This window comes from Gigantopelta aegis, chromosome 14, assembly GCF_016097555.1.
Source record: "Gigantopelta aegis isolate Gae_Host chromosome 14, Gae_host_genome, whole genome shotgun sequence".
NCBI lineage: Eukaryota > Metazoa > Mollusca > Gastropoda > Neomphalida > Peltospiridae > Gigantopelta > Gigantopelta aegis.
The window spans coordinates 40,690,397-40,716,925 of NC_054712.1; the positions used below are offsets into that span (position 1 = coordinate 40,690,397).

The 26,529-nt window shown below is 39.4% G+C and overlaps 1 protein-coding gene across 1 annotated transcript in view; it reads right to left on the bottom strand.

Annotated features, from left to right (window-relative positions):
* The window catches only part of LOC121388067 (neuropilin and tolloid-like protein 2), a 110,840-nt gene that overhangs the window by 4,295 nt on the left and 80,016 nt on the right, over positions 1–26,529 (bottom strand). The window contains exons 4-8 of the mRNA XM_041519273.1: positions 16,496–16,747; positions 16,182–16,211; positions 10,890–11,050; positions 4,670–4,898; positions 1,225–1,362 (exon numbers count right to left, since the gene is read on the bottom strand). Of these exons, the coding sequence (XP_041375207.1) occupies positions 1,225–1,362; positions 4,670–4,898; positions 10,890–11,050; positions 16,182–16,211; positions 16,496–16,747 (810 nt within the window). The remainder of the gene's footprint in view (positions 1–1,224; positions 1,363–4,669; positions 4,899–10,889; positions 11,051–16,181; positions 16,212–16,495; positions 16,748–26,529) is intronic.

The following is a 26,529-nucleotide window of genomic DNA, read 5'->3' on the forward strand; positions in this document are numbered from 1 at the left end:
AACACTGACATGGACGTACCTTTCATTGAGACGTTGCCAGACACGCTCTCGTCGATCATGGAAGTCTAGTGTGAATCTAGACTCGTCTGAAAACATTACCCGAGCAGTCAAACGTGGGGTCATGGGCGTACATAGGATTTTGAAAAGGGGGGTTCCAAAATAGATTGCAGAGATATTGGGCATGTATTTCTATGTTGAGTTTTGAAAAGGGGGGTTCCAAAATAGACTGCAGAGATATTGGGCATATATTTCTATGTTGAGTAAATATAATAATGTCAGATATCAATGTCAGATATATTAAATTATTAAAAAAACGATTTCAGGGGGGTTTTGGTCGAACCCATCGAACCCCCCCCCCCCCCCCCCCACGTGTACGCCCATGGGGGTAACGTAGGGTCAACGTGCATGGACGTTACTTCTATGCAGTCTGTTTACGAATAGTCTGACCTGACACTGTAACACAAGTTCTCTTGCGATTTGATTGGCTGACTGATGAAGTTTCTTCTGAACCGAAGTTGTGGCCCTTGGCCGTCCTGAACGGGACGATCATCCATATTTCTGGTTTGTCGATATTGGGCCCACATTCGGCTAATGACTGATTACCACACATTAACGTGTTACGGGTCACAATTCGCTGTGTGGTGCCAACTTGGAGCATGCCTACAGCCCTGAGAGGTTCCTGACGTTGGTGACGTCACATTCTTGAAAAGTTACTCAATGTTGTAAAGAATGTGACAGAAAGGTTATGATTTAGTGTTCCACTAACAAACACGAAAACATATTGCCACAGTGTGCGCACAACGCACGCACAAACTAAGTGTTCAATTTTAAATCGCACCCTTCGCACATGAAAGATCACGTCACGTGCTTTGCGATCATAAGAATCGGTGCGTTTTTTCATGTTGTTTGAGTGGGAACATTAACGCATCTCGTGCACTGATTTTGAGTTTTATATATCATTTCATTCTATAATTATTGATATTTTAAATGAAATATCCCCTACTTATTTTGAACAGTATATTACACTTTAAGTTGACAAGAATAAAAGTAGCGACCACTTGGTGGTACACCTCAAGATGACAATCATAGTGCAACCTTAGCTGTTAAGAAAATGGTCATAACAAACCATCTATCAGTATAACAAAGATAAAAATAATTAAGAAAAGTGACTGGTAGTGACGTTTTGTTGCGCTCAGTCAGGGAAGATTCAAAGCGAACACTTACTAATCGCAGCTTTCACGCAGTTATCTTCGTCCAGACCATCCGGACAGTTTCTCAGTCCATTGCAGAGCAACTTCCGGTTGAAGCACATCTCTGCACAATAGAATTCGCTACTAGTGCATTCTGTTGCTCGCATGGCGTCTGCAATAAAAAGTAAGGATATAGTTGATGATTAAACTGAAGAAGGCAGAACACGTACAAGACATCATTTAGTGACTTATCACTGCAATAAAAAGAAAGGATATAGTTGATAATCAACTAATTAAAGACGGCATAAATATTATTTGGAGGTTTATCACTGACATAAAGAGAAAGGATATAGTTGATATAGAGATTATCAAAGACCGTGGTACATGTATGTGCTTTCCTGACTGTGGGAAAGTGCATATAAAAGATCGCCTTCTGCATAAAGAAAAAATATAGCAGGTTTCCTCCGATGACGAGTCGGAATTACCAAACGTTTTGACGTCCAATAGCTGATGATTAGAAAGAAAGAAATGTTTTATTTAACGACGCACTCAACACAGTTTATTTACGGTTATATGGCGTCAGACATATGGTTAAGGACCACACAGATTTTGAGAGGAAACCCGCTGTCGCCACTACATGGGCTACTCTTCCGATTAGCAGCAAGGGATCTTTTATTTGCGCTTCCCACAGGCAGGGTAGCACAAACCATGGCCTTTGTTGAACCAGTTATGGAAGTGGTTTACACCTACCCATTGAGCCTTGCAGAGCACTCACTCAGGGTTTGGAGTCGGTATCTGGATTAAAAATCCCATGCCTCGACTGGGATCCGAACCCAGTACCTACCAGCCTGTAGACCGATGGCCTCCCACGACGCCACCGAGGCCGGTAGCTGATGATTAATTAAACAATGTGCTCTAGTGGTGTCGTCAAACAAAACAAACTTTACAGACTATCACTGCAATAAAGAGTAAGGACATAGTTAATAATCAAAGCTGTTCAAGATGGATTTAACCGGCCTCGGTGGCCTCAGTGGCTAAGCCATCGGACTACAGGCTGGTAGGTACAGGGTTCGCAGCCTGGTACCGGCTCCAACTCGGAGCGAGTTCTTAAGGGCTCATTGGGTAGGTGTAAGGCCACTACATCCTCTTCTTTCTCACTAACCACTAACCAACTAACAACTAACCCACTGTCCTGGACAGACAGCCCAGATAGCTGAGGTGTGTGCCCAGGACAGCGTGTTTGAACCTTAAATCCGCACACCCTAGTTCCATCCAGCGAAAATAAATTATAATTTGGTTAATCTACAAACCTGTAACACACTTAGATCACGTTTTTATCAAATGGAGTGAAAAAGCAGGTTTTATATCGATAAATACCAATTGCTTGAAATAATTTTGAAAGTTTGTATTCTGATGTCACCAGTAGATGTCGCTCGAAGCACAACAATGCCTACGTCACGACAAATTTCACAGAGTGCGCACAGACTTGGGGTGCGTTCTTTTCACCTCTCCTGGACATGTTCCAACAGTTCTGTCCTGGTTGTATCCCCTCTCCAGATATCGTAAGACTTAGCAAAATTATTGGTTTTAAGGGTTTGTAACGTTTTGTATTGAGACACTTACTTGTCTGAATTTTATTGTTACTGAAAATGTTCACGAACTGTGAAGAAACATCTCACAAATGAACAACAACAAATCGGATGTTGATTGCGCGAACCGTGCACGAGAAAACAAACCGAACCAAACTGATAACGGTCACGTGGTATACCAACATCTGTGACGTTTACACAGGAAGATTCCCTATAAAAATAGATTGGACCTCGCTTGCTTAACGGTTTTTTCTCGACAGCACGTCTTGTGAAAAAATGCAAAAAATGCATTTCGTGGTTTTACAAACATCAGGATTACCAAAAAGCACTTCAGGTGAATGGAAATGTGTATTCTAAATAATAAAATGTAAATAAAGTGCAATTTTATTTGTGAAAAATGGGGTTTAATAGCGAAAAACAACGCCGTAAGGGTTAACAAATAGCCGTAACTAGGGTGTGTCCCTTTAATTGGATATAAGCACAAAAATAAGTTAAAATGAAATGAATCAAGAAGGATGTACTGGAGATGGTTCAGTGTTTTACCATACAGGTCGGAAGTAACTTCGAAAGTAGGCAGGTGGGGCGGTGGGGAGCTGGGGAGCTGGGGAGCTGGGAAATAGTAGAGGTGCATACCTAGAAATAATAATTGATCGTGGAAACGGACGAAAGCAGGCAAACATATATTGAGCAAAGTCAGAGGACCTTGAAAATATTTTTTCTTTCAACGCTGCTGTGTGGACCTTTTTCTTTTTGCATCAAGTTAGTTTTCAACTACATTTGGATTTACCCAAATGCTACTTATGTAGCACATTATGACTGATTTGTAAGTTAACGATTAAAAGCTGTGAAGGCGGGTGTCACCTCGTCTGAATGCGGCTTTAAAGCTACAGCGTTGTATGACGTCACCTCGTCTAAACGCTGTGTGTACTGTTAATACTAGAATCATGTATGACGTCAACTCGTCTGAACTTGTGTGTAGTGTTAATGCTAGAACCCTGTATGACGTCACCTCGTCTGAACGTTGTGTGTAGTGTTAATATTAGAATACTGTATGACGTTACCTCGTCTGAACGATGTGTGTAGTGTTAATCCTAGAAACCTGTATGACGTCACCTCGTCTGAACGCTGTGTGTAGTGTTAATGCTAGAACCATGTATGACGTCACCTCGTCTGAACTCTGTGTGTAGTGTTAATACTAGAACCCTGTTTGACGTCACCTCGTCTGAACGCTGTGTGTAGTGTTAATACTAGAACCCTGTATGACGTCACCTCGTCTGAACGCCGTGTGTAGTGTTAATACTAGAAAGATGTACGACGTCACCTCGCCTGAACGCTGTGTGTAGTGTTAATGCTAGAACCATGTATGACGTCACCTCGTCTGAACGCCGTGTGTAGTGTTAATACTAGAAAGATGTACGACGTCACCTCGTCCGAACGCCGTGTGTTGTGTTAATGCTAGAACCCTGTATGACGTCACCTCGCCTGAACGCTGTGTGTAGTGTTAATGCTAGAACCATGTATGACGTCACCTCGTCTGAACGCTGTGTGTAGTGTTAATGCTAGAACCCTGTATGACGTCACCTCGCCTGAACGCTGTGTGTAGTGTTAATGCTAGAACCATGTATGACGTCACCTCGTCTGAACGCCGTGTGTAGTGTTAATACTAGAAAGATGTACGACGTCACCTCGTCCGAACGCCGTGTGTAGTGTTAATGCTAGAATCCTGTATGACGTCACCTCGCCTGAACGCTGTGTGTAGTGTTAATGCTAGAACCCTGTATGACGTCACCTCGTCTGAACGCTGTGTGTAGTGTTAATGCTAGAACCATGTATGACGCCACTCGTCTGAACGCTGTGTAGTGTTAATGCTAGAACCCTGTATGACGTCACCTCGTCTGAACACTGTGTAGATGAGTCTCACAGATGGCCGGGTCGACACCGAGTTCCCGAACACCCTCACAAACACTCTGTTGTACGCAGATTTCATCTTCGCTTCCGGTCCTGCGCAATAGCGCGCGTGCTTGTTGCTCTCCAGCGTGGTCCGTGTGTACATTTCAATGTAGTTGTGGTCACAGCGTCGCGGGGTCTTCATCTTCAAGTTGTCCGTGTGCACGTAGATCTACAACAAAGTAACAAGTAATACATGTTTAATTCACGTCTCAATATGAAGTGTCAAAGACAAAAAAGAGGATTATTTCTCTTTAAAAACACAAAACCCTAAACAAATAAATAAAATACCCCCCCCCCCAAAAAAAAAAAAAAAAAAAAAAAAAAAAAAAAAAAAAAAAAAAAACCCAACAACACACACCCCAACCCCCCCCCCCCCTCCCCAAAACAACAACAACAACCCCAAACACAAACACAACAAAAAACAAAACAAAAAAGCAAAACCTTTTTTTTAATTTAATAATTAATGTTTAAGTACCTAACACAAGGTAATTGAGCCAGCTGGTGTCCAGAATGAAAGACAAAAAGCCTACACTGCCTACACTGCCACATGGCTACTCGTACTCGCACATACCAAGAGACACGCAATTATACACCAATCTTTGGATGACTGGAGTGGGGAACCAAACAGAATACTGTCTGACGTCACTCTCTAAGAGAGACATCGATATAACGACTCGTCACTGTCTAAAAGAAACATCAACATAACGACTCGTCACTGTCGAAGAGAGATACCGACAAAACAACTCGTCTATGTAAGAGAGACATCGACATAATGACTCGTCACTGTCTAAGAGAGACATCGATATAACGACTCGTCACTGTTTAAAAGAAGCATCGTCATAACGTCTCGACACTGTCTGAGAGAGACATCGACCTAGTGACTCTGGGATTATCCAGTATTGTTGGTATGTGTTGCTATATACAATGTATGATTATCACTGATATTTATATAGTAGTGTTTTTATAAATGTTTCTATATACAGTAAATGGTTATCACTGACATTTATCCAGTATTGTTGGTATAATTTGTTTCTACCTACAGTGTGCGGTTATCACTGATATGTATCCAGTATTGTTGCTATAACGTGTTTCTACCTACAGTGTGCGGTTATCACTGATATGTATCCAGTATTATTGCTATAACGTGTTTCTACCTACAGTATGCGGTTATCACTGATATTTATCCAGTGTTGTTGCATTAACGTATTTCTAGATACAGTGTGTGGTTATCACTGATATTTATCCAGTATTGTTGCTTTAACGTACTTCTAGATACAGTGTGTGGTTATCACTGATATGTATCCAGTATTGTTGCTTTAACGTATTTCTAGATACAGTGTGTGGTTATCACTGATATTTATCCAGTATTGTTGCTATAACGTGTTTCTACCTACAGTGTGTGGTTATCACTGATATTTATCCAGTATTGTTGCTTTAACGTATTTCTAGATACAGTGTGTGGTTATCACTGATATTTATGTAGTAGTGTTGGTATAATATATTTCTATATATACAGTGTATGGTTATCACTGATATTTATGTAGTAGTGTTGGTACAATGCATTTCTATATATAGTGTATGGCTATCACTGATATTTATGTAGTAGTGTTGGTATAATATATTTCTATATATACAGTGTATGGTTATCACTGATATTTATGTAGTAGTGTTGGTACAATGCATTTCTATATATATAGTGTATGGTTATCACTGATATTTATGTAGTAGTGTTGGTGCAATGCATTTCTATATATAATATATGGTTATCACTGACATTTGTGTAGTAGTGTTGTATAATGCATTTCTATATATAGTGTATGGTTATCGCTGATATTTATGTAGTAGTGTTGGTACAATGCATTTCTATATATATAGTGTATGGTTATCACTGACATTTGTGTAGTAGTGTTGGTATAATGCATTTCTATATATAGTGTATGGTTATCACTGATATTTCTGTAGTAGTGTTGGTACAATGCATTTCTATATATAGTGTGTGGTTATCACTGATATTTGTGTAGTAGTGTTGGTACAATGCATTTCTATATATAGTGTATAGTTATCACTGACATTTGTGTAGTAGTGTTGGTACAATGCATTTCTATATATAGTGTATGGTTATCACTGACATTTGTGTAGTAGTGTTGGTAAAGCGTTCCTCTTCTAGTAGCTACTAATCATTTGGTAGAAGGCTGCAATTTTAATTAAAGTTCGCCTGGTTCGTGTTCCCTAAGCAGAACTTTATCTAACACATAATTGTATGTTCTGGACAAGATTTAAGGTCTTTTTTCTCTTCGACAAATGGATCAGACAATTTTCTCACGAAACATTATATGTTCTCGCTGTAACAATCTGCCATACTTGTTACATGTATGTGTTTCAAGACTTCTCAGCAATTCCTTCCGGTCCAGTATATCACACAACAATTAGCTGTAAACAGGAGTTTTAAAACTATTTGAAAAAGATTTTGAGAAAAAAAAAGCGGGGAAAAAAACTTGTTAACACAACATATGGAAAATCATTTAAATGAAGCGCATGCGCACATACTCGGAAAATAATTCATATGCTAACATTTGTTTTTGTCTAGGATATATATTTCACAACAAGGAAATGCTATATCGCAAGAATTGTCATAGATGCAGCTCCAAGTTAAAAGAATAAATGTATTTTAAATGGTGAAAAAGTGCGAAATACGCTTTAAGTTAATTTGGGAAATATGACTAACAACTTAAAACTTTTATATATACCCCACTTTCCACAAATCAATGCCATTTGACTTGCCATTTAATACCCTTTGACTTGCCACGCAATACTTTGTTTTGCCATTCAATACTATTTGACTTGCCATACACTAATCTCTATCTTGCATTTCGATGCTATTTGACTTGCCATTAAATACAATTTGACTTGCCATACAATACTCTTTGACTTGCCATTAAATTCTCTTTGACTTGCCATACAATACCCTTTGGCTTGCCATACAATACCCTTTGGCTTGCCATACAATACCCTTTGGCTTGTCATTTAATACTATTTGACTTGCCATACAATACCCTTTGACTTGTCATTCAATATTCTATGACTTGTCATACAGTACTATCTGACTTGCCATACAATACCCTTTGACTTGTCATTGAATACTCTTTGACTTGCCATCCAATACCTTTTGACTTGCCATTGAATACTCTTTGACTTGCCATATAATACGCTTTGACTTGCGATTCAATACCCTTTGACTTGCCATACAATACTATTTGACTTGCAATCCAATACCCTTTGACTTGCCATACAATACTCTAGAAAGATGCGAAGGTTTGTTTAGGAGAGGGCGAATACGGGAATCAGATGGGGTGTGAGAACATTAGGGAGCTTGGTTCAGAGAGATGTGAAGGTTTGTTTAGGAGAAGACGAATACGGGAATCAGATGGGGTGTGAGAACATTAGGGAGCTTGGTTCAGAGAGATGTGAAGGTTTGTTTAGGAGAAGACGAATACGGGAATCAGATGGGGTGTGAGAACATTAGGGAGCTTGGTTCAGAGGGATGTTAAGGTTTGTTTAGGAGAAGACGAATACGGGAATCAGATGGGGTGTGAGAACATTAGGGAGCTTGGTTCAGAGAGATGTGAAGGTTTGTTTAGGAGAAGACGAATACAGGAATCAGATGGGGTGTGAGAACATTAGGGAGCTTGGTTCAGAGGGATGTTAAGGTTTGTTTAGGAGAAGACGAATACGGGAATCAGATGGGGTGTGAGAACATTAGGGAGCTTGGTTCAGAGAGATGTGAAGGTTTGTTTAGGCGAAGACGAATACGGGAATCAGATGGGGTGTGAGAACATTAGGGAGCTTGGTTCAGAGGGATGTTAAGGTTTGTTTAGGAGAGGACGAATACGGGAATCAGAAGAAAGAAAGAAATGTTTTATTTAACGACGCACTCAACACATTTTATTTACGGTTATATGGCGTCAGACATATGGTTAAGGACCACACAGATTTTTGAGAGGAAACCCGCTGTCGCCATTACATGGGCTACTCTTCCGATTGGCAGCAAGGGATCTTTTATTTGCGCTTCCCACAGGCAGGATAGCACAAACCATGGCCTTTGTTGAACCAGTTATGGATCACTGGTCGGTGCAAGTGGTTTACACCTACCCATTGAGCCTTGCGGAGCACTCACTCAGGGTTTGGAGTCGGTATCTGGATTAAAAATCCCATGCCTCGACTGGGATCCGAACCCAGTACCTACCAGCCTGTAGACCGATGGCCTGCCACGACGCCACCGAGGCCGGTCACGGGAATCAGATGGGGTGTGAGAACATTAGGGAGCTTGGTTCAGAGAGATGTGAAGGTTTGTTTAGGAGAGGACGAATACGGGAATCAGATGGGATGTGAGAACATTAGGGAGCTTGGATTTCCAAACACATTATTTTTCTTATGTTTGTCCTCTTGGTAATGAAATGATATTGATACGTGCAATAAAAAGGTCGAGTCGAGGTACAAAGTTTGTTTTGTTTAACGACACCACCAGAGCACATTGATTTATTAATCATCGGCTATTGGATGTCAAACAGTTGGTCATTTTGACATATAGTCTTAGAGAGGAAACCCGCTACATTTTTCCTTTAGTTGCACAACAGACAGGATAGCACATACTACAACCTTTCATATACCAGTTGTGTTGCACTGGCTGGAACGAGAAACAGCCCAATGAGCCCACCGACGGGGATCGATCGCAAACCGAACATGCATAAACCGAGTGCTTTACCACTGGACTGCGTCCCGCCCATTGACTGAGGTACATTGTTGATGAAATGTTTCCTAGAGAAAATTTAATTAATATATATATATATATATATATATATATATATATATATATATATATATATATATTATATATATATATATATATATATATATATTATTTTTTGTTCGTATCAAATTTTGTTTGGAACATATTTTTACAATGTTTATATTTACTTTTTCTGTATGTTCATACTACAAATAAAATATCTGATATTAATAACTGACCAATTTATAGAGCTAAGTATAACTGTTAGTCATACCGACCATGATAGTAACTTTACTCATGTTGGTTTCAGTTAGTAGTTTACATGGTATCCATCATTTTACTTCTTTCCTATATTACAAGCGTTGCTACACTTAACAAATACATGCTGTAGCGTTACATTTATTACAAAAGCTACCCACATTAGAATTAATACAATGAATTATGCGTGAAACGTGTTAGTCACCAGGATTCTCTGCATATGTCACAACTAAAACGTGCTCAATGTGTATTATTGACGCTATGAAAAAGTACAGAATGAAACGTTTCCCATTCCTGTGTATCATACAAATTCCTCATTGGCATATTTTATCCATGCTTTTGGTGTTTGTTTTATTTGTTTGTTTGTTCGGTTTTTATTTTGCTTGTATTTTTGTTTGTTTGAATGTTTGTTTTTGTTTGTTTTGTTTGTTGTTGTTGTTGTTTGTTGCTTGCTTTTTATCGGATGGTTTTAAAGATAAATAAAGATATTACTGTGAAAACATTGAAAGGTTACTATACTATTGTCGATCGCTATAACATACATGAACATCTTAAGCGAGGCGTTTAGAGCTCGGCTATATAATTTTCAGTTTTGTCAGTAGTAGAGAATTTATTAATTCATAATTAAAGTCTGCAACAAGAAAATAGTCTCATTTGTAAAGCAGTCCAACATTTCGTTGCTGAAAGCAAACGTTTTGACTGATAAACACGTTGACCTTCTTCATTCTTCTTGTTTCTCAGGTTCTAAGTTATATACAAATATTAATATTTTGACAGGTTAAAATGAAATATTTTACTTTTTTAACACTAAATGCACTTCTTGTATTTTTCTCAGTATGTCCATCTTGACCAGTTATTACTGCAACTGTGTAATGTAGGAAAGACAGACTTAAAGTGAAACGTTAATGAACGGATGGACGAACGGACGCCAGACAAATCCGTATTAGAAAAGCTCTACTAACGAACGTCATAGCGAAGCTAAAAGGTTCATGTAATTTGTTTGGGAAAACTCGTTGAAAGTCATGGAATAAGATTGGTAAAACTCGATGAAAGTCGTGCAATTTGTTTGGGACAACTCGTTGAAACTCATGGAATTAGATTGAAAAATCTACTTACGCCATATCCGGGTTCGGTGTGGATCTCCCACGTGCAGTCCACCGGTTGGTGGGTTGGGTAGTTGGGGTCATCGACGTCGCCAAACGGAAATTCCTGTGACGTAATAACACCATCCGGATTCTGTGCGTTTACCCTCATCTCGATCCGGCACACAGGCGGCGCTGTATTAACAAAGATTGTCCAGTTTGTATAATGTAAACTTTATTAACACGGACTGAAAACTTTGTATAATGTAAACGTTATTAACCCAAATGGACCAATTGTATAATGTAAACTTCATCAAACACTTATTGATAAGTTTGTATAATGTAAACGCCATCAACACTTATTGATAAATTTGTATAGTGTAAACTTCATTAACACTTATTGATAAGTTTATATAATGTAAACTTTATTAACACTTATTAAGTTTGTATAATGTAAACGTCATCAACATTTAATGATAAGTTTGTATAATGTAAATGTCATTAACACTTATTGATAAGTTTGTATAATGTAAACTTTATTAATACTTATTGATACGTTTGTATAATGTAAACTTTATTAACACCAATTAACAACTTTGTATAGTGTAAACTTCATTAGCACCGACTAACAAGTTTGTATAATGTAAGCTTTATTAACACCAATTAACACGTTTGTATGATGTAAACTTTATTGATAACATTTGATAACACCATAATGTAAAGTTGGTCTGTGGTTAGAAAGCAGACTGGGTTTTGCTAATAGCATCGTTTTGTTAAATACAATTGCAAATACTTTAGAACAACAATAGAGTAATGTGTTTGCTTTATATATCAATATGTCTAGTTAGTTAAGTGTCTCCACATACATATCATTCACACATTATCATTAAACTTTACTTCAATTTGTTTTATTTTTTGGTGCATTATGCGTTTTTCTATAAGATTACAAAAAAACCTGGTCTTAATGGCTCTAGGTTGTGCTCATGACAGGTGCCACCAGTGAGGCAGGATATCCTCCCCTTTCGCGAACACCTGATATGATCACAGTGTACAGTAGTTCATAAGGGAATGCTATAACACCCGCATATATTCTATTTAGCTCTATTCTGTGCTAAGTTGGGTTTTCTAAGCTCGTCTTGGGAGTGGCAGTCGTCCTACAGGCGGTGCACGAGGGATGATACATCCTGTTACGAATATACTAAGGAGGAACACCCAATAGTAGATCATGGAAGCAGTCATGACTTTTCCTTAAATAAATTCACGTTGAAATATGATTAGCCAATTTGTGGGATATATACAGTATCAGCAGTTAATACTGTCATCTATACACATTCGAAAATACCGAACCAAGAAATATACACTATTATATAAATATAAACTATTTAGTTAATTCATTGTTACTCCATCAACAATACCACGGGATGGTATTTTATTTTTTCTGTTACTGATATGTAACTTGGAATTAGTTGTGGTAAGCAATCACTTTCGTCAGTTTAATTTTTAGTTAGACGAAACAAGAGCTCATTGATTTATTAATCATCAGCTATTTGATGTCAAACACTTGGTAATTTTGACATATAGTCTTAGAGAGGAAACCCGCTACGTTTCCATTAGGTCAGGTCAAAGGGTTTTACGTGCACATTCAGAGCAAGCTGTTGAAGCGCACGCCTGTCATGGGTACAGATGCCGGCATCGGCCGTCTCCTCCGTTCAGGACATGAAAGGGTTGGGGTAGGTGGGAGAGGGGACAGCCTGCACTGGCAGATGCAAGAGAGCACCAGCAGCCCGACCGGGGTCGGTAACAGGCGGGGTGGGGGTTGGATTTTGTGCTATGGAATTTGGAATGTCCCGTAGGATTAATGCCAAATGGAAAAAAGGTGCGCAATTAGAATGAAGGAAAATGGGCGCATTTTTGAACGGTCCGCCGAATAGAAAAGGGGAATGTTTCCATTAGTATCAAGAGCTATTTTATCTGCACTTTCCCATAGACATGATAACACTAATTAATGTACCAGTGAGGGTGCACTAGCTGGAACGAGAAATAACCCAATGTGCCCACCGTCGGGAATCGATCAGGGACCGATCGCACATCATGCGAGCGCTTTACTGCTGAGCGACATCCCGCCCCTCAGTCAGACGACAGTCACAAATTGACCGACAAAACCGTAATACATGGTCAGGGCCGTGTCGTTACACAATGCTGAGTCAAATGTGCAGACGGCAAAATAGTGGCTGATTCCATGGATCTCTGTCTAGTGCCTCATCTATAAGACAGGCACTCCAGAGGAGATCCTTTGCTGAAGTTTTCATCCTTCTTGCACCGCAGCAAGGAGAACTGTCGCTCCGAGACTAGTTTACTAAATCAAAAATAGCACAGGACAGAGCTCATTGGAATAAGTACAGTTGTGATAACATACACTCATGAATCACTGTTAAAACAGTGATGATAGGTGTTAACAAAAGGTGAGCATATCCTGTCTCATCAGTGCCTGAGTACTACCACCACAGCTATGACGTCCGTCACTTCTAAAAGGATGAAACAATAAATGTGCAAGAGTTTTACCAAAGAGATAAAAGGGTACGCACAAGTTCACAATATGGAATAGCAATTACTACTACCATCTGCAATCATTTTGGTCAATGATGCATCGTATTTAGTAGATATAGCCTCGAAATGTCACCATAAAAAGTTGTGTATGCCCTCAGCTGTCCCTGGACATCATAACCCTGATGGAACACCTGTGCCAACATGATATGGCACTGCGTGAAATGTGCGTACAATGAGCAAGTCCCAAGGTATCTTAGAAGTTTTGATATGTAGTTACCAAAAGCTGGATCAGAAGGTATTTTGTTCCGAAATACGGGGGAATTGACTATTGTAAAATTGAAGTGATCTCTTTTGTTATAACAGTTTAATTTAGAGACCGGTGTTGTTTTGAATGTCTATGTATAGGTAGAGGTAGAAAACAGATGTTTATTTTATTTCTAACGCTTGTGGGTAATTCAATGGAAGGTAATCTATAATCCTGCTATTATTGAATGATATAAGATCTTTAATACAATGGAAAGTTAAGCAATATTGTTTGTCCAGATTTTTAATTTTATTTAACAAAGTTAGTAATAAATTCTGATGCATATGCATAAAAAAAAATTTAAAAATCGGCGAGTAGTGCAGCACATGGTAGTTCCTATTTCCTGTCTATATGTTGTATCCCCAGATCTGACAAATATGTTGTCAATAAGAAAGTCCAACATATCACATATGTCTGTCTCAGCATATTTCAGTCTGGATTCATTCTAGGTCTTTACGAATTGTTCAGATCCGTGGAACATAGTTATGTATTTATATCTTGATTCACCATTCTGTGCAACAAATGCCCCATTGAATGAGGAATCAAATTTGTCCTTAAGTTTGTCGTGGGAGATTGTGTATAATGTTGAACAATCAAATGTTTTAATATTAATGAACTTTGATCTCGATTAAAAGTGAATAATTTCAAGTAAACGTTTGGAATTCTTGATAATCCACAAGATTAATACCATTATTTTGAAGTTTGTGCATTCACTCAATGAACATATCGCTTATTGACTTGACCTATGTCGAAAGGAATTCGATCAGTTCACGCTCGGCCCACTGTTTGGCATAGACTTTGACAGCATCCATAATTACTTTAAAGCTATATTCACAACTGGCGTTTCGCTGTTCGAGATATTTGGGTCCATGTTGGAATATGATTGCGATTTTCAATGATTCAAAGATCACCTGTTATGAAATGTCCAGTTGGTTAATAGCAGAACCGTGTGCGTTTACACCCACAGACAGTGGATGAAATAATGTGACTGCTCAAGTCAGTATTTTGCAAAACGCGTCTATAATTGAAACGTTTAGATGCTATAGTCTTAGTGTATGAAAAAAGAAAGAGTTGGTGGTTCTTGGAATTCGAAATATGGTAGAACATTTATTTCTAAATGCATTGCCTATTCTCTTGTTAGCATATTCCAAATTCCAAGTTCTTGAACGTCTCCCCGTTCTCAGATCCCACACTACCTCGCACAGTGCTGTCACGAGAATTGGTTCTCAGCCGTTCTTTAACGTCTCCCCGTTCTCAGATCCAACACTACCTCGCACAGTGTTGTCACGAGAATGGGTTCTCAGCCGTTCGTGAACGCAGTTTAGAATGCATGTTCACATTATTACAGTGGGAGATCACGTGGCTGTTTATGTCATATCTAGGTTTTGCTTTAGGAACATGTACATTATTGGTCACAGTATTAGAGCATATCCACTTGTCAGTGTGTCATGATCACATGTGGTATTTTCCTATTTGTCTTCAGGTACTAGTTTGTTATTCGTAATCATATAATATCATTGTGTATAGGTCCATCATTAATCACAATTGATTCACTTGTCGTACAGTGGGAAGTCACATGTTATATTTATCTAGAGATATTATACATATCAATGGGTGTAGTTCCATAATTAATCATATTTACTTTTAGTACTTCGGAGGGGGGGGGGGGGGAGGAGGGCATGACAGTTGGTTATGTACATGCTATATGACAATAGTTATCATTGGTCACAACATGTAGGGGTTAGGTATATTATTAATTATCATATGTTCACATTTAGTACACAGGAGGGTCATATGTGATATTTGGCTATTTACATACTACATACTGATGGATTTATGAACATTGTATTTTGTTAGTTACAATGTATTCACTTATAGTATGTATGAGCGTCACATGTAATATTTGACTATTTACAATATGCACATCAGTATTCATAATATGTTCACTTGTGTTGTAGTAGCAGTATTTTGTTATTTGCTGTTTGCATGATACTTATCACTGGGGTTAAGTACATCACTTTATTAGAATATATTCACTTGTCACTTACTAGTCGCAATATATCGACACGGGGTCACAGTTTTGCTAGTTTCATCATACATATGACTGTATTTAGGTACATTATATGTAATTATATATTCACTTGTAGAATATTTATTGTCGACTGTAAGGAATTATAACATTCTATAGAACGTGAATATGTCCTTCGACGCAAAACTATGATTCCAGAAATTAGCAGTGTTCAACTAGTAGATATAACACAATTAAAAATATGCGAAAGAAACCACACGACCTACATTAAACTTTTTCGAAAAAAGTCCACAAACCTGTAAAAACAATGTTATAGGATAATTTACTAAATGTATTGAAGTTTCTGAATAAACCATTACAGACATAACTTTTGATATGACCTTTGAGATATCAGAAATATCCTTGGAGATAACATAGTATGTTTCACACAGGTGTCAAATGCTTACCTTTGTTAAAAGAGGTCCCGTCGTTTTGAGCTATAATGAGAAAGAATGAAAAATGTTCAGTACGCGGAGCTCTCAAAACATAATAAAATAAAATACGAATTACAAATGAAAACAAATAAAAAACCAGCAATTAATGTAACTTTAAGAAACGTAATAATGAAAAACAGAAGAAGAAGAAACCATTAAACTAAATCACACAATACAATGCCAATCAGTTATTTAGTTTTCGCTACAGATAAAAAATATATTTTAGTGTCATTATAAAAGTCAAATTGAACACTATAATTCTCCAGTAACGTGCGGTAAAGTCTTACCCGATTTAATATATTCGTATATGGCTCTAAATCCGCCGTATTGAAGGAGATCGTCTGTTTTAAATCTCATCCACAAGAATCGGGTTTTTGATTCAACCAGTGGGGGATAATTATCCCCACAAAAGCGACCAATCAGAGGCGAGTATGCAAACGGCCCGTCACGTATCTCTAGATAGTCGTATTTGCAGTCATCGGACTTCTCAAGTTCAAATTTGTCTCTGAAATCTAGTTGAATTTTGAAACCGATTGGTGCTGAAAAAAACAAAAACAAAAACACGTACATATTACGATAATTTTTACAAGCATGTCTTTGTGGTAGTCCATAAGAAACAAAAAACAGGTACATATTACGATCAGTTTTACAACCATGTCTTTGTGGTAGTCCATAAGAAACAAAACAAACAGGTACATATTACGATAAGTTTTACAACCATGTCTTTGTGGTAGTCCATAAGAAACAAAAACACGTACATATTACGATTAGTTTTACAACCATGTCTTTGTGGTAGTCCACAAGAAACAAAAACACTTACATGTTACGATCAGTTTTACAACCATGTCTCTGGTAGTCCATAAGAAACAAAAACACGTACATATTGCGATCAGTTTTACAACCACGTCTCTGTGGTAGTCCATAAGAAACAAAAACACGTACATGTTACGATCAGTTTTACAACCATGTCTCTGGTAGTCCATAAGAAACAAAAACACGTACATATTACGATCAGTTTTACAACCATGTCTGACGTCTGCCCAATCTCTGTGGTACTCCATAAGGAACAAAGAAAGAAATGTTTTATTTAACGACGCACTCAGCACATTTTATTTACGGTTATATGGCGTCAGACATATGGTTAAGGACCTCACAGATGTTGAGAGAGGAAACCCGCTGTCGCTACTTCATGGGCTACTCTTTTCGATTAGCAGCACAATCCCACAGACAGGGTAGTACATACCACGGCATTTGATATACCAGTCATGGTGCACTGTCTGGAACGACCATAAAGAACAGGAATGACAACTACGACAATATTTTAAGCGTTAATTTCAAGATGGGATGCAGTACGTTTGTCGCGGGCAGCAGTTCCCTTGGGTAATATTCTGCCAAGAAACAACAGACGTTAGGCTTTATTTCTTTGGCTACAGCTTGGAGCGCGGTAGAGCCATCACGCCGTCTTATTCAGTTGTACACAACGTCAACTCCTTTTCCATCCTTACACTGAAATCAATACAACAGCAATGCTATTTTCTTCTGTGAGTGTCTTACGTTAGGTAAGAAACTCATACAACGAATATATCGTATTTACCCATTCCGTATACACACTGGATAAGGTAACGTAATAATGATAAAATTAGGCAACGGCCAGAGCTGGCGAGACGTAGCCCAGTGGTAAAAGCGCTCGTGTGATGCGCGGTCGGTTTGGGGTCAATCCCTGTCAGTGGGTCATTTTTAGCTGCAGCCAGTGTACCACGACTGGTATATCAAAGGCTGTGGTATGTGCTATACTGTCTATGGGATGATGCATATAAAATATTTTTAAAAAACCCCAAACAACCCCCCCCCCCCCAAAAAAACAAAAACAAAAACCACCCCACAAAACAACAACAAAAAGCATATAAAGATACCACAAACGAATCAAACAGGAGAACAAAACGCTTTAAACAAAGGCAACGAAAACAAAACAATAAAGCGAAGAACATAATAAAGAGATCAAACAACAAATGTCTCCTCTTTTTTGCTTTTCTTGCAAGAGTTGTGGAAGTTATTTAGAGAGCACTGTGGATTTCGCTGGTTGTTTCATCAAGCCAGGTAAAACAACACGGTTAACACGTGTCTTGGATTTCGAAATCGATACGACCATTACACCATTTGACAATCGATTATCGCCTGCAATAAATCGGCATAAAGGACGAGAGATGAAACAAAGGTGAGAGACTTGCTGTGAAAAAGAACGTCTCGCGCAGTAACGCAACACCTCGCGGCAATTCGTAGCATCTTACTTTGACGGAACAGGTGATGATGTGTAGAGGTGTGTGTTTTTAGAGAAAATAAAACGTGATAACCAAACTGTTTGTTTCTTTGATGGGATTCGTCTCGAGTGTTCGGGAGAAGTTGGCCCGAGACGGATCCTTCACCAGATCGCGGTGCTCATTTACACCGCGCGATACAGGTATACGCAGGTTTGTTGATGTGTTTGGCGGCCCTCACTAATGTTGGTTTAAGATAGTACGCCGGACAGGGTTTCTAAAATATTTATCAATTTACCTCATAACATGGATTTACAAGCCTCGATAATGTTTACCTCATAACGTGGATTGACCTTCCTCGATAATGTTTACCTCATAACATGGATTTACCTTCCTCGATAATGTTTACCTCATAACATGGATTTACCTTCCTCGATAATGTTTACCTCATAACATGGAGTTACCTCCCTCGATGTTTACCTCGTAACATGGATTTACCTCCCTCGATAATGTTTACCACATAATATGGATTTACCTCCCTCGATGTTTATCTCATATCATGGATTTACCTCCCTCCATAATGTTTACCTCGTAACATGGATTTACATCCCTCCATAATGTTTACCTCATAACATGGATTGACCTCCCTCGATAATGTTTACCACATAACATGGATTTACATCCCTCCATAATGTTTACCTCATAACATGGATTGACCTCCCTCGATAATGTTTACCTTGTAACATGGATTGACTTCCCCCGATAATGTTTACCTCGTAACATGGACTTACCTCCCTCGATAATGTTTACTTCGTAACATGGATTTACATCCCTCGATAATGTTTACCTCGTAACATGGATTTACATCCCTCGATAATGTTTACCTCGTAACATGGATTTACATCCCTCGATAATGTTTACCTCGTAGCATGCATTTACATCCCTCGATAATGTTTACCTCGTAACATGGATTGACCTCCCTCGATAATGTTTACCTCGTGACATGGATTTACATCCCTCGATAATGTTTACCTCGTATAATGGATTTACCTCCCTCGATCTTTATCTCATATCATGGATTGACCTCCCTCGATAATGTTTACCTCGCAACAGGGATTTACTTCCCTCGATAAAATTCCGTTCGTAACATGGATTTATCTTCCTGAATAATGTTTCCTTCGCAATATGGCTTTATCTCCCTATATAATATTCACCTCATAACATGGATTTCGATTCCCGAACAATCGACGGCGGAAGATGTCTCTATCAGCTAGGAAGACAGAAGTGTGCAGCTGCGCTGTTGACCCCCAATGTTTCGGGGAGTTAGCGAGGAAATGTTTTATTTAACGACGCACTCAACACATTTTATTTACGGTTATATGGCGTCGGACATATGGTTAAGGACCACACAGATATTGTGGAAGGAAACCCACTGTCGCCACTTCATGGGCTACTCTTTTTAGATTAGCAGCAAGGGATCTTTTATATGCACCATCCCATAGACAGGATAGTACATACACGGCCTTTGATATACCAGTCGTGGTGCACTGGCTGGAGCGAGAAATAGCCCAATGGCCCCACTGGCGGGGATTGATCCTAGACCGACCGTGCATTGAGCGAGCGCTGTACCACTGGGCTACGTCCCGCCCCTTCGAGGAGTTACCGGATTTCTGTGTGCCAAACAACCGGAGACCGGTCTTACGTCACTTTGGAAGAGAGCGGCAGGAGAGGCACGGGGGCGCGGGGGAGGGGGGGGGGGGGGGGGGGGGGGGGTGTCAAAACTTGTGGCTACTTCACAACCGCGGACCCCGTCGCCATCACGCAGATCGGCTTCACCTCAACACATTAAGGTTGACGCACCAGCCAGCCCGCGCTCTCCTCAACCCACGGCTCAACACACCTCGACAACCGGCCCTTTTAATGGCCATTGCTATGGTAGCAGAGGGAACCAAACCGGAGACTGCCAGCACCAGAGCTGAAATCCGACCAGCAGCACCATACAAGACGGGAACAGCTGTTCAGCACAGGATCAACCTGAACGAGCCCAGGTCCCTGGTCGTCTATAGTCCAACTATAGAGCAGCTTCCAACGAATCCGTCCAGGGGGCTATCTACGAAACAGTTGGACAGCGTGCGGGGAGCTTCCACGTGAATCGATTGGAACCTTAGTGGGCGAGGAACAATGATGACAGTCTCTACAAACAGGCGTACGTCAGACATGGCACCAACAACAATGATGACAGTCCAACACGACGGCCTTTACATGCAGGCGAACGTCAGGGATGGTACCAACAACAATGGTGAAGGTCCAACACGACGGCCTTTACATGCAGGCGGACGTCGGAGATGGTACCAACAACAAGTCAGTACGGGAGATCACGACGCGTCGACGGCCTCTACAAGCAGGCGGACGTCAGAAATGGCACCAGCAACAAGCCAGTACGGGAGATCACGACAACCTCTACAAGCAGGCGTACGTCAGAGGAGGCACCAACAACAAGCCAGTACGGGAGATCACGACGGCCTCTACAAGCAGGCGGACGTCAGAGATGGCACAAACAACAAGCCAGTACGGGAGATCACGACGGCCTCTACAGGCAGGCGGACGTCAGAGATGGCACAAACAACAAGCCAGTACTGGAGACGCTGCGCTACCATTTAGGCTTAAATTTTTTTAATCTTTTGCCAAACCGTTAAAAAAATGTTTCAGACATAACGCAACAAATTTATTTCAACTTGCTGGCTTTAATTTTCCTGTCGAGAAATTGTTATAAATTAATCTTCGCCTGCTTCGCCTTGTTTACCTCGGCCACAACACACAACTGGTCTTCAGTGCTCCTTCAGTGCTAAGTCTTAAGTGAGAATCACGCTTTCTCCTCCCCGACCCTTTCCTGTCATGGGCGCAAGGGCTTGCTCGCGCAAGAACTTGCGCCTACGACAGGCGTGCGCTACAGCAGCTTGTTCTGGATCTGTACGTTAAACACTATGACCTTACCTAACCTGAGATGGATTTACCTCCCTCGATAACGTTTACCTCATAACATGGATTTAACTCCCTCGATAATGTTTACCTCGTAACATGGATTTACCTCCCTCGATAATGTTTACCTCGTAACATGGATTTATCTCCCTAGATAATGTTTACCTCGTAACATGTATTTACCTCCCTCGATAATGTTTACCTCGTAACATGGACTTACCTCCCTAGATAATGTTTACCTCGTAACATGGATTTAACTCCCTAGATAATGTTTACCTCGTAATATGGATTTAACTCCCTAGATAATGTTTACCTCGTAACATGGATTTAACTCCTTAGATAATATTTACCTCGTAACATGGAGTTACCTCCCTCAATAATGTTTACCTTGTAACATGGATTTAACTCCCTATATAATGTTTACCTCGTAACATGGATTTAACTCCCTATATAATGTTTACCATGTAACATGGATTTAACTCCCTAGATAATGTATGTGGTGCGCACAACATAGTGATTCTTGTCGGTTTGTTGTCGTCGTCTCCACCATCAACAACAAGACTACTGCTGTCAGTGATTGTTGTAGTGATGATGATGATGATGATGATGTTGTTGATGATGACGACGATGATGGTAACAACTGAATAATGTAACATAACCTATTCCCAATTAAAAACTATTTTTACAAGTGGTAAGCGTTAATATTTTATTACAAGGGTAGGAAAAACGCTGCCACCACATGTTTCGAAAAACAGTAAGCGTTCGTTTATGACAATGTATTTGGTGTACTAGTCGTGAGTCACTGGTTCCAATGTCATGTAAAACATTTCAAATTGTAACCAACTTTGCTTTTGTGCTTTTTAAAGAAAAGTCTTGGGTTACTGGATATGTTGGGATCGAACGGGATGAGTGGCTTTAACGGAGTAGGACAGCGGCTTACCCGAAATAGCCGTCTCGATGAGTTAACTCGGCTGATGCGGAAGAGTTTTTCGGATAATTTAATCTTCTTCTACAGAATCTGATCTTTGAGTACTGGCTCGAGTATGTCGACAGCTGGGCGAAACGAACCATGCATTTTGTTGATCTCATTATCCTAAACAACAATAACTATCTAGATATGATCAGTTTTCACACACTTAGCGTCATTATTACAAAGTTCTACATACACAACGAGTATCTAGATGTGATCAGTTATCACAAACTTGGAGTCATTATTCTAAAGAACAATGTGTATCTAGATATGATCAGTTTTCACACACTTAGCGTCGTTATACTAAAGTTCTAAATAAACAACGAGTATCTAGATATGATCAGTTTTCACAAACTTAGCGTCATTATTCTAAAGAACAATGAGTATCTATATATGATCAGTTTTCACCAACTTAGCGTCGTTGCTGCCCAAAGGGACACATTGTGTGACTGGCGTCATTTGTGTCTTGCCTTACCCTGTGTCAAAATATTAAACAAGCAGGACAAAATAAATACCATTATTTTTCGCAAGATTCTCAAAAACTGTTCAAACCTATAATTGAGTTTGAGACCTATAATAGACTCTGAGACCTATAATAGATTCTGAGACCTATATTACACTCTCAGACCTATATTACACTCTGAGACCTATATTACACTCTGAGACCTATATTACACTCTCAGACCTATATTACACTCTGAGACCTATATTACATTCTGAGACCTATATTACACTCTCAGACCTATATTACACTCTGAGACCTATATTACACTCTCAGACCTATATTACACTCTCAGACCTATATTACACTCTGAGACCTATATTACACTCTCAGACCTATATTACACTCTGAGACCTATATTACACTCTGATACCTATATTACACTCTCAGACCTATATTACACTCTGAGACCTATATTACACTCTTAGACCTATATTACACTCTCAGACCTATATTACACTCTGAGACCTATATTACACTCTCAGACCTATATTACACTCTGAGACCTATACAAAACTCTGAGACTTATAATAGAGTTTGAGACCTATACTAGACTCCAAGACCTATATTAGACTCTGAGACCTAAACTAGACTTTTAGTCTTATGCTTGACTCTGAGACCTATACTAGACTCCGAGACCTATATTAGACTCTGAGACCTATACTATACTTTTAGTCTTATGCTTGACTCTGAGACCTATACTAGACTCTGAGACCTATATTAGACTATGAGACCTATACTAGACTCCGAGACCTATATTAGACTCTAAGACCTATACTAGACTTTTAGTCTTATGCTTGACTCTGAGACCTATACTAGACTCCGAGACCTATACTAGACTCTGAGACCTATACTAGACTTTTAGTCTTATGCTTGACTCTGAGACCTATACTAGACTCCGAGACCTATACTAGACTCTGAGACCTATACTAGACTTTTAGTCTTATGCTTGACTCTGAGACCTATACTAGACTCTGAGACCTATATTAGACTATGAGACCTACACTAGACTCTGAGACCTATATTAGACTCTGATACCTACATGTATGTTAGACTCTGAGACCTATATTAGACTCTGAGACCAACTCTAGATTCTGAGACCTATATTAGACTCTGAGACCTACTCTAGACTCTGATACCTATATTAGACTACGCGACCTATATTAGACTATGTTACCTACTCTAGACTCTGATACCTGTACTAGACTCTGAGACCTACTCTAGACTCTGAGACCTACTCTAGACTCTGAGACCTATATTAGACTCTGAGACATATACTAGACTATGAGACGTATATTAGACTCTGATACCTACTCTAGACTCTGAGATCTACACTAGACTGTGAAACCTATATTAGACTCTGAGATCTATACTAGACTCTGAGATCTACACTAGACTGTGAGACCTATACTAGACTCTGAGATCTATACTAGACTCTGAGACCTACACTAGACTCTGATACCTATATTAGACTCTGAGACCTACTCTAGACTACGACACCTATATTAGACTCTGAGACCTACTCTAGACTCTAAGACCTATATGAGACTACCAGACCTATATTAGACTCTAAGTCCTACTCTAGACTACGAGACCTATATTAGACTCTAAGACCTACTCTAGACTACCAGACCTATATTAGACTCTAAGACCTACTCTAGACTACCAGACCTATATTAGACTCTAAGACCTACTCTAGACTACCAGACCTATATTAGACTCTAAGACCTACACTAGACTACCAGACCTATATTAGACTCTAAGACCTACTCTAGACTACCAGACCTATATTAGACTCTAAGACCTACTCTAGACTACCAGACCTATATTAGACTCTAAGACCTACTCTAGACTACCAGACCTATATTAGACTCTAAGACCTACTCTAGACTGCGAGACCTATATTAGACTCTAAGACCTACTCTAGACTACCAGACCTATATTAGACTCTAAGACCTACTCTAGACTACCAGACCTATATTAGACTCTAAGACCTACTCTAGACTACCAGACCTATATTAGACTCTAAGACCTACTCTAGACTACCAGACCTATATTAGACTCTAAGACCTACACTAGACTACCAGACCTATATTAGACTCTAAGACCTACTCTAGACTACCAGACCTATATTAGACTCTAAGACCTACACTAGACTACCAGACCTATATTAGACTCTAAGACCTACTCTAGACTACCAGACCTATATTAGACTCTAAGACCTACTCTAGACTACCAGACCTATATTAGACTCTAAGACCTACTCTAGACTACCAGACCTATATTAGACTCTAAGACCTACTCTAGACTACCAGACCTATATTAGACTCTAAGACCTACTCTAGACTGCGAGACCTATATTAGACTCTAAGACCTACTCTAGACTACGAGACCTATATTAGACTCTAAGACCTACTCTAGACTACCAGACCTATATTAGACTCTAAGACCTACTCTAGACTACCAGACCTATATTAGACTCTAAGACCTACTCTAGACTACCAGACCTATATTAGACTCTAAGACCTACTCTAGACTACGAGACCTATATTAGACTCTAAGACCTACTCTAGACTACGAGACCTATATTAGACTCTAAGACCTACTCTAGACTACGAGACCTATATTAGACTCTAAGACCTACTCTAGACTACCAGACCTATATTAGACTCTAAGACCTACTCTAGACTACGAGACCTATATTAGACTCTAAGACCTACTCTAGACTACGAGACCTATATTAGACTCTAAGACCTACTCTAGACTACGAGACCTATATTAGACTCTAAGACCTACTCTAGACTACCAGACCTATATTAGACTCTAAGACCTACTCTAGACTACCAGACCTATATTAGACTCTAAGACCTACTCTAGACTACCAGACCTATATTAGACTCTAAGACCTACTCTAGACTGCGAGACCTATATTAGACTCTAAGACCTACTCTAGACTACCAGACCTATATTAGACTCTAAGACCTACTCTAGACTACCAGACCTATATTAGACTCTAAGACCTACTCTAGACTACCAGACCTATATTAGACTCTAAGACCTACTCTAGACTACCAGACCTATATTAGACTCTAAGACCTACTCTAGACTACGAGACCTATATTAGACTCTAAGACCTACTCTAGACTACCAGACCTATATTAGACTCTAAGACCTACACTAGACTGCGAGACCTATATTAGACTCTAAGACCTACTCTAGACTGCCAGACCTATATTAGACTCTAAGACCTACTCTAGACTGCGAGACCTATATTAGACTCTAAGACCTACTCTAGACTGCGAGACCTATATTAGACTCTAAGACCTACTCTAGACTACCAGACCTATATTAGACTCTAAGACCTACTCTAGACTACCAGACCTATATTAGACTCTAAGACCTACTCTAGACTACCAGACCTATATTAGACTCTAAGACCTACTCTAGACTACCAGACCTATATTAGACTCTAAGACCTACTCTAGACTCCGAGACCTATATTAGACTCTAAGACCTACTCTAGACTACGAGACCTATATTAGACTCTAAGACCTACTCTAGACTACGAGACCTATATTAGACTCTAAGACCTACTCTAGACTACGAGACCTATAT